A 13,512-nucleotide genomic window follows, 5' to 3' on the forward strand; every position below is an offset into this window, starting at 1 on the left:
GCCTGAATTCACAACTGGCAATGAGAAAAGAGACTCTGGCTATTACTTCAGCACACAGCCTTGCAGGAAAAGTGACAACAGCGCAATCCTTTTCTTAAGCAGAAATGGGCTTTTTTGGTTACAGGTTGATTCTGTTTTGAAAATACAAAGTACAATAACATTATCAGTTCTTGTCAGGACAGACTAGAGCTAGTGCAAGTCAACACTGCTTTCCTGGATCATATTGATTTATAGAATGCAAGGATTTGAGCTGCTATGTTTAAAACTGGCATCCTTGTGAACTCAGATGTTATTGGTCTTGTGCTACTTACTCAAAATAAGTAAAGGGAATTTGTAATGCTCACTGAAAGATGGCCAGTTTTTCTCTATTGAAACCCACTGTTTATGAAAATGTCTGCTTATTTTTGACTTACCAAAAATACCCTGTATTTCAGGCAACCACTTGTACTCCCATTAGTGCACACAAACGCTCTGTCTGCATCCATAAGCAGTTTGCCTTGCACTTGTTATGGACTGGATTATACCCCTTTGAAGCTGGTGGCTAAAACAACTGCTTCTCATTCAGAATGAATGCAAAACCCAAGTAAACTCCATTATGGAGCAGAATGCTCAAATAGCCAAAGGTCCAGTGTGCCAGTGGGTGGTTGGTTGCAGAGAAAACTTGAGCAGGATCTGAACCGTACAGTTCTAAGGATTATCTAGGGAACTCATATAGTAAGCTCAAAGACTACAGCATTAATTTGGTAGGTCTGCATATGTGTGATAAAGAAATGCTGTGAGAAATTCCACAGGAACAGAGGAGCAAAAAGCCAAGGAGACCCTCAGAGCAAATACTGGGAGGAAATGAAGCTAATGAATAGAAGCCCTGGGAGGCGTTACTTTTGTGTAAAGCACTGGCTGAAAAAAACCAACTTGGATCTATGAGCAAAGAAACTCACGTTGTTTAATTCCTGCTGTGTTCATGGCAATAGTACATTGTCCATTCTTTTTTAAATAAACAGAGTTGCAACATGGGCTTCTCCAAAGAGGAACTTTTAATAAAGTTACTGCAAATCAGCTTTGAAAAGAAGTATATTAAAATTGCATTAAACTTCTTTGTGAGGACACATTTTTTAAAAACTGAAAAGGCATTAATTTGGTGTAGCATAGCTCACTTTGGTAGGGACAAAACCAAAGCATAGGTCAAACTTTAATTTCGAAGCAAAATATCCTCAGACACATCTAAAACCATTTAACAAATCCTTATCTCTTCTTGATTTGGATTAACTATCATTAGTGATGTGTGCAGACAAGCACCATCTTACCCTATACATCATTAATTTTCCTTCATAACTAGAAAACCTGCAATATCTCAAATTCTGAGTAACCACTCAAGCAAAAAAAAAAAAAAAAAAGAAAAAAGCCATCTGCCTAGAAACACATTCTGGAACTGCAGTTCACATGTGGGAGTAATAAATTAATGAAAAGAAAGCTCACTTGCTTGGACAGCATAAGAATCTGCATTTATTATATTGTAACAATATTCAATAAGAAGCAAGATAATCATTTAAGGTACAAGGACAAACCATTTTCTCACAAAGAAAATTCCCAAACTTTTAAACTGATAATCCTTTTGTGAACTCACACTAAAACCAGGATGCCCATTTAGAAATAAAATAAATCCACACAGGAACTTTCACAGCTGCCTAGGACACAGTATATGTCTCAGAAAATAGTACCATCCTTTAAGAAACAGTTGGCCTAATGTGACCATAGTATATATGTGAACTAGAACTGTTATTTCTATATTTTCAAAAATCTTAAAAATTCTCATTAGAAATGTTTGAAATCTCTCGAAAGAAAAATATGTACACAAATTGGGTTCTAACAGATATTTTTTAAGATCTATTTTCTATTTAAATTTTAAAACAGGACTAGAAATTGCATTCTCCTTCTTACTCTTTCCTCCTTTCCCATTCTTTTCAGGACTAAAATAAGAGAAAGGAAAAAGAAAGAGAGAAAGTGGAAGCCCTGAATAAACCAGTGGTGCTATACTGGATAAGACTCATGGTCTACAATGTCAAATACCCTTTTTCTGACAGAGAAATACTCAGAGACTGATTAGACTAACATAGTTTACAACAACTACCACTACTTTGTACGAATAAGAAATTGACATACCTGGAAAAACATTATCAAGATACCAAGAAAGTATTCCATAGAGAAAAGCATCAAAAAGCATCATTTTGATGGAAAAAAGAAAACTATATTCATCTCCTTCCAAGGGACTGGTTCTGATGTTACCCCACTGTAGGCCAAGACCTTGCTCTTCGTAGCGTGACAAGTATTCTGTACCAAAACCAAAGGCTACTTGAGAGACCAAACTCTGGAATAAAGGAAAAATTACATTCAATTCAGACAGATGGACATTTTGTAAAGTAAGCACAACAGAAGATGACCTTTAGAGACTGGACTTCAAAACTTGATAATGCCTAACAAATGATCAGGGAAAAGTGGTTTCACTTTTATATTGGACTGGGATATTTAATCCTCTGAACAGTGGCAATCCTAACTATTTAGTTGTAATAGACTGAATTCAACCTTGGCTATATTTCTTTAGCTACTAGGCAACATTCACAGCTTGTTTTTTTCCATTAATGTTCAGAAAATACTATAGATGAATCTAGAAGTTTGCAGTGTACACCTTTGCCTATCTTGGAGAAACAAAGCATTTCCTAAGTGTATGGGGCAGGGCCACTATAAGTACCAAGACAGAAAGTACACCAGATGCTGAGGATAAGGAAAACCACAACCATCCCCTCCCCTGGTGTGTCTGCTACCTGGTTCTCACACAACAAACTAATAAACCAGTATAGTATCCAAACATCCTCTTCAATGTTGGATTGCAAAAAACCAGAGCAAGAAGTGATTTAGTGCTGTTTCACAGGGTATGTAGTTCAGCCAGGAATGCCAGACCTTAGGAAAATGAAGGGACAAGAGGGATCCTAACAGCAGCTTTTAGTGAGGCACTATCATAGTGTGCTAAGTAAAAAATGTTTGGTTTTCAGCAATATATTTATTGTTCAATTACTTTACTTGTCCTTAATTTTTTTTTTTTCAGGCTCCCTACACATGTATACCCCACCCCTTATCCTTTCTAATTAGCTCTTTTTCAGAGACTAACCTTTGAACAACAAATATAAGACCAAACGTATCAGGAACAGAGAAGAATATTCATGACTTGTGGCCAGCAAATATCCTTTCTTACATGGATGCTGCCTCCTTCACTTTAGGGTGAGAAGAGAGTTGTCTTTCTGCTTAGACTGTGTGCTAGTCTCAAGATTTCTTCCCAAATCAGAACCTGTCAGAGGCCAGCCCTACTCATTTCCTGACTTAATGACAGAATCAAGTTTTGCACTTTATTGCCTTAATTGGTAGAACTAAAAATGGTATATACTACATCTGTACAGTACATCAGTTAAGAAAGCCAATTCATAGCCATATTTACACTTAGTTACAGCTTTTAAAGTGTTTTGTTTTCTTTTTCATTAGATTTCTGAGTGTAAGAGGAGAAGACAGTACTTCTCTTTTACCTAGGTTGTTAGAATGCTCAGCAAAGATGGGGAGACTGGATTCAAGCACCCACTCCCCCCCTTCCTGATTGATTGGGCAACAGAAAATCAGTCTGAATAATTTTGTAAGTTCACAGTTCCATTTCAAAAAACAGCAAGAAATTTCCAGCTCCACTGAATTAATTGTTAAGTATCTTACCTATAATGGAAAAGAACCAAGAAGAAAGCACTGCATGGAGAATGTCTACAACTTCTTAGATAGAAGATATTTCTCAGAGCTTTGGAACTTGGGTTCAAATCCTAACTCTATGTTCAGGTAAAAAAGGAACACGAACCTGAGGTCTTCTCATCCTTAGATATTACCCTGTTAACTAGGTTATAGCACATAAGAAAGATAACCAAACCCATTTCATGAATTGCCTTTGTATTTATTAAACATATCAGAAGAAAAATTTGCTTTGACTTATAAGGAGGTGTTTTGAACATTATGCTAATTTCCTAGCATTCAAAAAGTAAATTTTATTGAATTTTCTAAAAGCCATGAAAATATTTCTTGGTCACTAGGCCTGCTAAAGGCTTATTCACTTGCAATCCCTAATTATTTGAGAGAGATTCAGAGGTCTCCCCCTCTCTGAATCAAAAAAGCAGAGAGGAATAGGTGTGCAATGCTTTATTACTCATATATGCACAGTGAGAAGGGCAGCTAAAATTTCAACCCAAAGGTACCATATAATCAGTGAAAGGCTTACTGCTAGGATCTTCAGATTAACAGTCATGCGGTCTTGCCAGACAAAGCAGACAATGTGGGGCAGGTACAAGGTGAAGTAGATGACTCCACTGCAGGCAGCTGCCAGATTTGCTTTGGAGAAGAAGGTGCTGAACAAGAAACACTGCATTATGGTGGCTGTGGTGAATGTCAGCAGGAATAGAAAGAAGAGAAGTGGACTGCTATAATGTAGTACTTGTCCAGACTGTAAGCAAAAAGAAAACAGAAAAATTTAGTAGTATTGCCCCTTTCTGAACTAGCAGAAAAGGTCAGAATTGCCATTGACATGTAACGAGTAATAAGCCAGCCTTTCTTACCTAACATGAGTTCTAACTCTCCCAGGCAGTAATGTTTCAACACCCAAGGTCATTACAATAACAAATCCTTCATCTAACTTCATCCCTGCTCCCGGATTGTGACTTCAGGTTAGTACAATAGGCTGTGGAGTTCATATGCATATTTGATGACTGAATTAACATCATAACTGATCACAGGGACATTCTGTCCCCGTCTTAATAAGCAAATGATTCCAAGCAAGATGTGCCTGCTTAGAAATTCATACATTTTAAATAAAACTATTTGAATTATCATAATAAATTTTCATTGATCTCTTCTCATCTTCTCCTCAGTCCACTTGCTCAATGTGCAGGAAAGACAATGTAAGGAAGCCCGACAAAATGCATCTTAAAAATCCCCCAAACAAACAGGAAAATTATGAAGCTTCTGCACCTGAATGATATTCAAACTCCAGGAGGGTATCACATCTGAGGAATCCAAGTTTCTCAGAGATCCTTGTGTACTAACCCACCCACTGGGTGAACTTTTATTGACCTTTCTTCCTTGGAGCTTTCGTAGATTAAACACTCCTTATCAAGAAGATCATGGACTGCTATTATGTATTTACACCTAAAAAACAATGCTGAGACCTATTTATTAGGCTCAACTTTGTTTTGAGCCTTAAATAAGGCTCAAATAGGTCTATAAGGCTATGAATAGGTCTCAACATTGTTGCAACATCCCACTGGGCCTCTGAGACTGATTTCTTTATCAACAGTGATAACAATCTCTCATAAGAATGTATTTACAAAGGTGCCTCACACTGGCATAGTGAAATCCAGGAAAGGAAGTGAATCATAGGTATAAGTACACTCCTCTCTGGTATTAATTACCTCCTGATTTTTAATTAAACCAGTGTAGCAAATAAAGTAAGCTTTCTCTACCCACCCAAGCTGTAATGGAACTGCAAAGAACTAGAACAACTCATCAGGACAGACTGATAAAATAGAGTGGATTGAACCCTCACTAAGCATTTATACCAATACCAGTTCCCCACATCAGAAAAGATGCAAGGGCATTCTTCCTTATCAAAATGCTAGAGATTAATAAAACTAAGTGTAGCAGCTAGGAGGAGCTTGGTTCTCAGGTAACAGAGATAAGAGGTAGTACTTAGAGACAACATCCAAACTGTCCTGAAAAGTTACAAAAATTACAGCAACTCTGAGTTACAGAAGCAAAAGTTTGTTGGTTTGGTGTTTGTTTTGGTTGGTTTTTTTAAAATTTTTTTCAGGCTTTCCTGAAAGTTCTGTCCTTGCAGTCTTCTTCCATTGAAATAATGGCATAATTTCTAAGCAGGCAAGCACTGAATATTACAAATGAATCATATATGGTGAATTACAAGATTAAAATTCTTCATATTATGATCCCTTCTATTTAAAGCAACAATTATTATTTATTGAGAGATCTGCCTCTGTCTATAGGAAATACAATATAGAGTAATCAGCTTGATGTAGTGTTCTGTGAGGGATCTCAAAATAAATCTTACCAGTGAATTTATCTTTCTGTCTCTGCCAAGTGCTGATGCTGTCACGAGGTCTGCTTAGAAGAATGTGCCTGCTACATGCTGCGATCAGAACAGGTCAGCAGCCATTCACATCTCTCTATGAATGGCTACTGTTCTTCCTCAACAGCAAACTGGTATCAGCAGTGCAAACAGAACAGTGAGTTTGAAAGTGGCAATCCTTACCATAACCAGTGCTGTGAGGAGGAATGTGCTCACAGCCATCATGACAAAGCTGTCTAGGAACCAAGTGCACCAAATCACCCCATTAGTTATACCCCTGTTCTTCATAGCCTCTTTCAGACGCATTTCCTTCTCCAGCACTATGCTCTTCACAGTCATGGAAACTGAATATATCCAAGCCAGCACCATGAAGATGGGAAAGGTGCGGTTTAAGGTGATCATGAAGCTACCAAAGCAAGAAGGGAGAAATGTATTAAATTCAGATAAAACAGAGAAATATTGAGATGAAAAGCAAGAACAAAAAGGAAAAGGAGTGGGGAAGAATGCATTTATCAAACATAGGACTGGAAATTCTCAGTCTGAACATCAATAACACATTGCTGGTGAACTTCACAAGCTACCTAAATAGTAAAGAACTAATGGTTGCTACACTCCCATGAAACAGATAAATGTTATTTCTATTTTACAAAGAGGTTCTAAGGGTTTCTGAAGGCTACAAAACATGTGGTGGCTCATGAAAATACATCTCTCTTCACAGTGAATCGCCATAATGCTTTTACTATGATGTACAAAGAATATTTTAAGACATATGCTAATGTTAACAATTTGGGAGTGTCATTGTGGTTTTATGCTCCTAAAACTCACTGGCAAAAGAATTAAACAAATTAAGCATTGAAAGCATCAGATGCTGCCAGCAAGGCTGTTGAAATTCATACAAACCATGACTCAGGGAATGCACTGTAACTGTCCCACATAGTACCACTTCCAAAATGACAGTGCTGGGACAGGCTGCGGTGGGTGGCCCTTCATGTGCTGTGATGAAGGAGCTGCTCTCTTTCTTTGTCCCTCCCCCCATACTCTATGGCTGGTCAGCCCTGGCAGATGATCCTTGGTGAAGCACTGCCCCAAGTGTGCTGTCAGGGTGAGGAAGAGATTTGGGGGTAAAAAAGCTGAAAATATTTTGCATTAATTTGGGATTGCAATTTTTCAATTAAATTACCCCCAAACCCAAATAAACTTAATTCTTTAAAGCCCAAAAGCTTGGAGCTGCTAAAACCAAAAAAGGAGCAAAAAATCTTCAGCTTCCTAAATCTGACCCCTACAGAACTACATTTTTGCCATATGCTATCATAGCTACTCCATTGTCAAAACAAATGGAAAATCTTCACTTTACCAAAAATTCCTGAAGAGCAATCTGGCCTGCTGACACAAAGCCATGCTTTTGTGGAATGGCCTGGGCTACACTGGGTTTTGCCTGTTGGTGGACACATGTAACCCAGCACAAGGCCATGCATAGCCCAACATACATGTTTACCATGAGGATGTGCTTGCTTCACTTAAGCAGGCTCTCTGCAGAGGCCATCGCTGGGTTTGGATATCAGCCCTGAACCGTGTGTGGCTGCTGCAGGCTTCAGAGAACCTTTGCACAGATGGGGTTTCTGCCTCAGCACTATTCTCAGTGGGGAGGAAATAAACAGCGGGCTTGCCAGGGCAACATTTTGTCAGACTAACAGGTAATGACTGATGGGAATGACAGGTCAAATTATGTATGTCTGCAGTCTGCCGTTATCTGAAGTACTAGCATTTGCCTGCACAGAGCATGCTAACAGAACTATGAAATTATTTCTATAGTGGGTTTTTTTTTCTCCTCTGCAGTGACATGTATACCAAGACGGCTGCAGTAGCACAGATTGCAGCAATGGAGCAGGCACACTGTGAACAGGGAAGAGGCACTGCTTCATAAAGTCTGGAGCACATGTGATGGTTCAGGCAGTGCTAATGGGGGCCACAGCATTCACAGCCCCTCTGCCTCCATGTAGCCATGAAATCTCCACGCCCAGGAGCACAGTCCCTTTCTTTTCTCATTACAGAGCAACAAACCACCTCTTTCTTCTTTAGCTTCTTTATTCTGCTCTTCACCAGGGAAGGAAACTCCTGGTGCCTGCAATAATGAACTGCAGCCACAGTCCTGGAATCCTTTGCTAGATTCATGTGAGATTTAAGACAAGAAACAGTCAATCTGCATAAAAAACACGGACAGGAATTAGGGAGAAGGTTAGAGGACACCAGGTTATTGTTGAACACTAGCATCCACAAGGGAAAGAAAAGGGTTGATGTTAACAGAAACAAATGCTATATATCCAGTTTAATTGCAGATACTAGGGAAGTAGTTATAAATGGAATCCTGTTTAGGGATCTGGTTAGGATTTTAGTAAGAAAGAGTTACAAGAGCCTAAATTTCTTGGGATTCTGCAAGGCCTGTAGGTGTCTTCAAAGACCAAAAACTACAGCTTTGTGTATTGGTATATCTAGACATGATTAAGTCTAGGGTTAGGGTTTGGTAATGCACTTGAAGAGACTAGGTTGTTTGATACTTCAAGACTTACAGAGATAGCAAGAGAGGTACCAATTCCATTGGGACAAGCATTTTCTGTTCAATTTTTCTTTAGGAAATGATTCTTTGGATATAAAGAAAGCTGGGTTTTAGAGATGTAATTAGGGAAAAGAAGCTTACTATACTTCAATGGATTCTGCACAGTTAACCGAAGGATGCAGTGTTTGTTCTAACATGGGTCAGTGCTCTGTATTCAGTTTTGCTACAGGCACTGGTCATATGCTATAGCATGAGACTTAGTTTTAGTTAGATAAAAACTTTTTAAAAGATCACATTTTTGCTGGGTCCTGTGTAATCACAGAGGTAGTTCAAGGGCTGATGCTGTTAAGGATCAAAGCGTTATAGTTGTGGTGCCCTGTTGACAATGGATTCTTGGCTGTAATCAGTATGAAGGTTTAGGTTAGGTTATTATTACTGCCTGGAAAAGTAAGGCCAAAAAGTCCCATGATATGCAAAATTGGAAGAAAACTGCTGCTTTTAAGGGGCCAGTTTTGTGTTCATTTTAGGTCTGGACACTGCTTGCCTAGATGCAACAAAGGCCTGGATTGGAATTAGGGGTAGCGTTTTGGCAAAGGCAGCTTCTGGAGTCTGGGTTATGACAGGATAAGAAGAATAAATTAATTCAGTTATGTCTCAGTTACTGCTCTTGCATATATACCTTAGGACTAGGGTTAGAACCGGTGCTTGAGAGTCTTAAAGCAACCAGCAATCCAAGTATTCATCAGAATTAAGACAAACTGTTTTTACTCACACATCATCCACAAAACATGGATATGGCATTTGCTGCAGATAAATTCCTAATGGCACTTCAGTGTTGGTCTGCGTCTTTATAATCCCATGCTCAATCATGTCTTGAAGATATGCAAAGCCTCCCCAGATATAACGTAAATCATCCACAGGATCAGCTCTTGGACCAGGATCCCAGTACCTCAAAAGAAAATTCACATGGAAATCATTTGGGTAAACAGTGGCTTTAGGACAGGGGCAGATGGGGAAAATAAATAAATAAATATTAGCTACTGAAATTGTAGGGGCACTGCCTGGAGTTGTCTTTTCTAGATTTTGCTCTGTCAGGCCACAGTGCTTGAGCAAGTATATGACCTGGAAAGTTCTTTTGTTTCCTTTGATTTTCTCTACGCTGACGCAGAATAGCAATTTTGGCCAAAAATGTACATAAATTAATCATGGAGCACAGTAACTGTTCTAGAATAGAAATAACTGTATTTGGAATACAGTATCCTTGGAGATGAAACTGGAACAGCTAGACTACAACTACAACACCATTATGTTCATCCATGTAGACAATCCTGAGAAATTATTTCTGCTATCCCTTCAAGTGAGTCCATTTGAGGGGAACTTGAGGAGGAACAACAGAGAAGTTCGGCTATCCAGGTGGAGGACAGCTGGGTCACAATCCACGTAGGACTTCCTTATCTGCCTCTCCCAGTGATGGATCCAACTAAAAACTTAAGCAGATTACTGGATAGTTACTGAATAGATTCTGAGCAGAGTCAATCCCTTTGCAATGTATCCATGCACCTGCCCACTGCCTGGCCTATCACAAGAGTGATACCACTTGTAACTAGAGATGATTGTGCACAGCATTACATACTAACAATTGGAGAATATTGTTGCATTTCATGCATGTATCCAATGCAGGTTCTATATATCGTTATGCCTCTCATATTCATGTTATGGCAGGCAAGAACTGAGAAGGAACCATCACTTACCTGTCTTTGATTTTGTTTGTTTTCTCCACTGCATCTATGTCCATCCGGATCTTATATTTCACATGTGGTGGAAGACTGCTGGTTGTAGGCTCTATGTCTGGAAAAACCACACCAGCCCAGAATTTGTTTTCCTCCAGCAGATGAAGGGCTTGATGAGTCAGCTGAGTTTCATCAAGATAGCCTTCAAATTTATCCAAGGTCAAGCACTACAAATAATCACAAAGAGAAAAATCACATAGGAATAAACTGTAAGAGGCATACATTAAAGCAAACATCAGTGGTTGAAAACAGAAAACGGAGGTAGGTTCATCTGAAGTAGTTGCTATTTTCAGCTTTAAAAGCTTATGCTGAAACTATTAAAAGTTGACTCTCTCCTTCCTGAAAGCTTCCCCATTCTTAGTCTAACTCTTATGACAAATTCAAAACACACAGCATTATCAATACAAGCTCAGAAACATTGCTGTCCCTAAAAAGAACTGTAAACCTCAGATTTAGCATTGCTGTGGTCAATGTGGGTGGATGGAGTAATTTTGAAAGCAGCTTATTCCTGATATTTAAAGATCGCCTCTTCTAAGCTCAAGAAGCGTCCATCCTGACAAGTAAGAAATCAAGCAAGGGTGGCCACTAAAGCAGGAGCTGCTGTTGCAACTTAAGTATGACAGGGCAAATTTAGATGTACCTGTACAAAAAGTATAGCCAGTACTAGGTTCAGCCAAAGTCTATTGTGCCACGGTTACTAATTAGATAGAATGAAAAAAAATTTAAAAATATGTTTAAGCCACTGTAATCGTCCAGCCATGGAAACATGAACTCTGCCACTTAGACTATACTTGGAAGGTTCCCTCAAAAAGGCAAATATCTGAATTGGAAGGGCTAAAGCTACAGCACAGATGAGGTCCCAACATCAGGAACTGTTTCCAGAGTCTGCATCCAGGAGATAAAATTAACTGAACTATAAAATAAATCTGGCCGCAAAGGCTTTTTAGCAGTCTAGTTGAATCAAAACATTATCCTTTTTCAAGTTTTGGGACATTTTCTCAGCCTAGGAAGTGCCTGAGTGAACACCAGGGAACTGAAGGATGACTGATCCATAAGAAAAGCACATTAGCCATGGACTTCAGCTGAAAAGCACTTTGTCAAGTGAAGCACTGGGAAAGTCAGGGCATAAATTTGAATCTTAAAGTCTCTTGGGTATTTAGGCATTTATTCCTATTTAACACCAGTCAACTAGTCAATTGATCTTACTGATAATATTGTGTCCCTACCAAATTCTGACATTTGATTAACCTGCTGGCTTAACTTAACATGCTTCAGCTATCTCAATAATAAAATGTAGTTTACCCTTCAGAGCAAACTGCCTTCTTGCTTAGTCTCTGTCATTATTGTGAAATGTATTACTATCACTCCATATACAAGACACCAAGTTATCAAAATCTAAGCCCTTTATGTCTTCCCCCCCCATTTAACTCCTACCTAACTGGCATTGTAAGACAACAAGATTGTGAACGCTACAAACTCTATCATTAGTTATCTGTAACATTACAGACTTATGTTTGTATATTTAGCTTCCACCCTTCAGAACTGACAAGACATTACCAGAGAGTAGAAGTATTTAACCCCCTGATAGACTGGAAAGATACTTATTGAATTACCTTGCTTCAAAAAAGTCCAGGAGGCTAACTTGTTTGATCTTATCTTCTTGATCATCTCTTGCAGGTCAATAACCAAAAATTACTCCACATCAAAGTGCACATACAGACAACTTCTTATTTAATGGGCAGATATCTTAAAGAATCCTTAATTTAACCTTTCCCTGTGATAAATCATGCTCTGTTTCCTTTAAAACTTGAAGTATTACAGTTTAATGGGATCTATATGAAAATATATTTTTAACTGGCAGCAAAACAAAACAGTACTTAAATTGATAACTTTATTATTTTGTAGGTTTACTCTTCCTGGTGTTTTGCAAATGTTCATTCTCCTAGTTTGCTTTACAAAATTAAACTACATAGAATTTCATATCAGAAAGCAAAATAAGGCAGAAAAACTTTCTGATTTGTATGGCAGAAAAGAAATAAAATTAGACTGATGGTTCAGGCTGTATTAAATTTGGGGGGATATGTTTATCCCACACAGTTAACTGAGTTCTGGAACTCGGTTTAGTTCTTGCCAAAGTGTCAGTGTTTCCACAGCAAAGTCCTGCTGTGGAACTGTGTCTGCAGTGTCTGGAGGACTATTTGCTGTTTCTTTGTTTTGAGGAATTATTTTCAAGGTACTTGTTGCAGCTGCAGAAGAACTCATGTAGTTCTCCAGGGCCATCTGTGGGAATGGCACTGGCAAAGTACTGACAGACAACTGATCTTGTCTAGATTTTCACTGAAGAATAGACAGTGTCTGGACTGGGCTGAGGAGCAGTATAGGATCTTATCCAGGGGTCCAGTCAAGGAAGCAGCAAGTGTTTGAAAGAGAAAACACAAATGCTTATAGATCTTCTGTTTGAGTAGAATGAAATGAAGGCTTCTGTAAGAACATAGGATAAGACACCAGTGTTGCAATAATTCACACAATTTGAAAGTGAAAAGAGATTTTATATTGTAATCTACTAGCCAAAAGCTAGAATTTCTTTCCCTTAACATTAATTGCATTCAAAACAAAGGCCGCATGCTCTACCTAGGCTTTCCTTCAGTGAACTGCAACACAGCTTGTGCTTTCATAAACCTCACTATATCAAAATTAATTCATCAACCACTTGGGGAAATTTATTTCAGATCTTCTCCCAGTATTTATTTAACAATTTTAAATGGTCCAATGAAGATGGGAAAACTAAAACTAAAATACTAAGAGCAGGTTTGGGAGATAAAACCAGACAATAAGGATACAGAGGTGACTAGGTAGCTCTCATAAACAGGTTAGCTGTTCTGTGGCCTTAGGTAATCAAAGGGAAGAACAGGAAATTCTTGGGGTGGTGAGGATGAGCAGCCACTGCATAATTTGTGGGATTCTCAGCTGCACCACAGCTTGCAGCAGAGATCTGGAGACTCCAAAGATAG

The 13,512-nt window shown here is 38.6% G+C and overlaps 1 protein-coding gene across 8 annotated transcripts in view; it reads right to left on the reverse strand.

Moving 5' to 3' along the window:
* Window positions 1-13,512, reverse strand: part of ABCA4 (ATP binding cassette subfamily A member 4) — an 86,270-nt gene that overhangs the window by 38,967 nt on the left and 33,791 nt on the right. For all 8 annotated transcript variants that reach the window (XM_069789263.1, XM_069789264.1, XM_069789262.1 and 5 more), the window contains 5 exons: window positions 10,463-10,668; window positions 9,484-9,660; window positions 6,341-6,563; window positions 4,301-4,522; window positions 2,161-2,365 (listed from right to left, as the gene is read on the reverse strand). In XM_069789263.1, the coding sequence (XP_069645364.1) occupies window positions 2,161-2,365; window positions 4,301-4,522; window positions 6,341-6,563; window positions 9,484-9,660; window positions 10,463-10,668 (1,033 nt within the window). The remainder of the gene's footprint in view (window positions 1-2,160; window positions 2,366-4,300; window positions 4,523-6,340; window positions 6,564-9,483; window positions 9,661-10,462; window positions 10,669-13,512) is intronic.

The sequence above is a fragment of the Haliaeetus albicilla genome, chromosome 8, assembly GCF_947461875.1.
Source record: "Haliaeetus albicilla chromosome 8, bHalAlb1.1, whole genome shotgun sequence".
Classification (NCBI taxonomy): domain Eukaryota; kingdom Metazoa; phylum Chordata; class Aves; order Accipitriformes; family Accipitridae; genus Haliaeetus; species Haliaeetus albicilla.